Source organism: Cephus cinctus, unplaced genomic scaffold (assembly GCF_000341935.2).
Source record: "Cephus cinctus unplaced genomic scaffold, Ccin1 Ccin1_scaffold0837, whole genome shotgun sequence".
NCBI lineage: Eukaryota > Metazoa > Arthropoda > Insecta > Hymenoptera > Cephidae > Cephus > Cephus cinctus.
Genome location: NW_014333426.1, coordinates 100,299 through 102,700, shown reverse-complemented (window position 1 = coordinate 102,700; position 2,402 = coordinate 100,299). Strand labels below are relative to the sequence as shown.

The 2,402-nt window shown below is 50.0% G+C and overlaps 1 protein-coding gene across 1 annotated transcript in view; it reads right to left on the bottom strand.

The window, feature by feature from the left end:
* Positions 1-2,402, bottom strand: part of LOC107270791 (polypyrimidine tract-binding protein 1) — a gene marked incomplete at its 3' end in the record, with an annotated part of 203,739 nt that overhangs the window by 156,612 nt on the left and 44,725 nt on the right. The window contains exon 2 of the mRNA XM_025088108.1: positions 1,915-2,068. Coding sequence (XP_024943876.1) covers positions 1,915-1,995 — 81 coding nt within the window. The remainder of the gene's footprint in view (positions 1-1,914; positions 2,069-2,402) is intronic.

Below are 2,402 nucleotides of genomic sequence, written 5' to 3'. Positions count from 1 at the left end.
CCACCCCTGATCGCAATCCCACCGTGATCGTTCGACGCTGGTCTCACGGGCATCGACCAGAACTTTGCTACTACCTGAGAGCCAAGAGACGAAGAGCGCCGGGAGGGGGGTGGAGATAGAAGAGGACGAAGAGGGGTGTGAAGGAAACTGAAAGGGTAGAGGGTGAAAAAATATGTTACCCCAAGAGCGTGACGGGGGGCCAAACATTTAAAACGAAGACCCATCAGACATGGATCCACGTTAAGAGACAACCAATCGGGGGTGTTGTAGACCCGTGGAGTGTTTACTGAGGAATTTTAATTAATATCTCACGAACGGCGCGAGCGACCCCGAGGGACGGCCGGGGTTGAAATTGAACTCGAAGGCGATTGGCTAACGCCTTACTCTCTCTCGCCCCCTCGCGAGGGTGGAGAATGGGGGGTGAACGAAAAAAAATCCCACGAGCAGGGAATGTATCGGTATTTTTTATCAGCGGAGCAGGAGCCAGAGAGCCGAAGGAGGTGGTCATCGTCAGGGCGCCAGTGAGTACAGGGAGTTCCGACAGCATCACGGTTAAGGGATGAAAACCAGAGGGGACGCCACTTCCTCGCTCACTCACGGAGGGATGACACTCTTCTCCCCAGCAGACCCAGGGACAGATCGGACCCTGCTTCAAGCGCATTTCAACCAGTTCATTGGCATTCGGCCAGCCGGCCACCGGTCGCGATATGCACGAGAGAGAAGGAACGACCTTTTTCTTTTTTTTCGTGAATTCGCGAAAGATTGATGCGTCCCACGATTTGCACACTGTGCACATCACACTATTTATCGACGACGGTATAGCCAGTTATACGCTGTGTACGTGGAGGATTGGACGGAGGGGGGTCGGAGGGGCTTACGTATAAATACACATACGCAGTTATTTACGCTATTGTATTGATTAACGATAGACCGATATATGAGGGTGGTGAAGAGGGGGGGGAGGGGCGCCGGAGGGGAGGTTAAAAAAAAAACAGTTCACCACGGAGTAAAAAAAATGGCCCACCGAGACACGACCACACGCGAAGGGCGGGTGGGAGGGGAGAGGGGCACTTTACTGCTCACGGCATTGATTTTTAGTACAGCCCAGTTACCGACTAGCTTCTAATGCTGGTGGTCGCTCGATTTCACGTACCCGTCCCCCTCCCCACCACCCACCCACCCTTATTAGACTTATCGTCGCAGACCCACTTATAAATATAAGTACCATGAAAACGATACGGCCAACCGTGCTAATAGGATTTACGAATGGAAAGACTCCGTGTGGGACAGGAGCACGGTACGGCCTTAGGAGGATGTTCACATGTCGCGTAATCAGCCACGATGAATATTCGCGCGAAAAGTGTCCTCATGGGTGAGGAGGGTGAGATATCTATAATAGAGGATGCGGGGGGAAACGAAGTATAAGAGGACAGGGGGCTGTCGACGTCTTTAATCAATGAATTAAATGCAATCTCTATATTTCCTCTTCGTGTTCGCTCGTACTTACCCCCCCCCATCCCTCTCCCCGGCCCCTTTCTGGCCAATCCCTATCTCACAGAGACCCTCCAGGACTTTTCTCCTTTCAGGGAAAAACGGGAACTAGCAAAGAAAAAGTAATGAAAAGATGGGAATAACGTTTCTGTTTGACTTCCGTGAAGCGCGAGTAATTTTATCGGGCCCTTAGGGGTGGTGGGGAGGGGGTGAACATGGGGGTGGTTCACTCTGATAAATTTGATGTAAACGTACAAGAAGCCCCGTACAACATGTATATATATATATATTTGTGTGCGCGTGGGTACCATATGTACACCGTTATTGATAAATTCATTTCGTGGCACCGTCGATATATATATATATATATATATATGTTGTCGCATCGTGCGTTTAGCTCTTCTCTGCGTCCCGTGAACTCACCTTAATGCCAAGAGTGGGCGCTAGCATCCCGTAGTCGTGAAGAGTCGGCAGCATAACGGGGGGCAGGTTTGCCATCATCATCCTGTCACAGCAAAGCCGTGGCCCTACGACGCTTTTTCTCAACTACTCAACTAGACTTTCCTACTTGACCTACCTGAAACAGAAAGAAGACATTTGACTCGGCTCGAAAGGTTCGTCGTCATGAAGAACCGAACGCGCAGACGCGCAGACATTCCCAATGAGATACACAAGGAGCATAGGTGATGTCTGTTCTGACGAAGGGTCCAACGTATTTTATTAAGCAGGCCACCCTTTACGCGATTACATTATGTATATTAGTAGATGAATCCTTTAGGGGTTGATTTCAATGGTACGTATAATTACAGGGCTCCTTTATAAATGGCGATTCTCCCATCACCTTTATTTATCCTTCGGATACAAGGGGTGGAAAATGGACCGTGGGAGGGACACGCATAACCTGCCGGGGG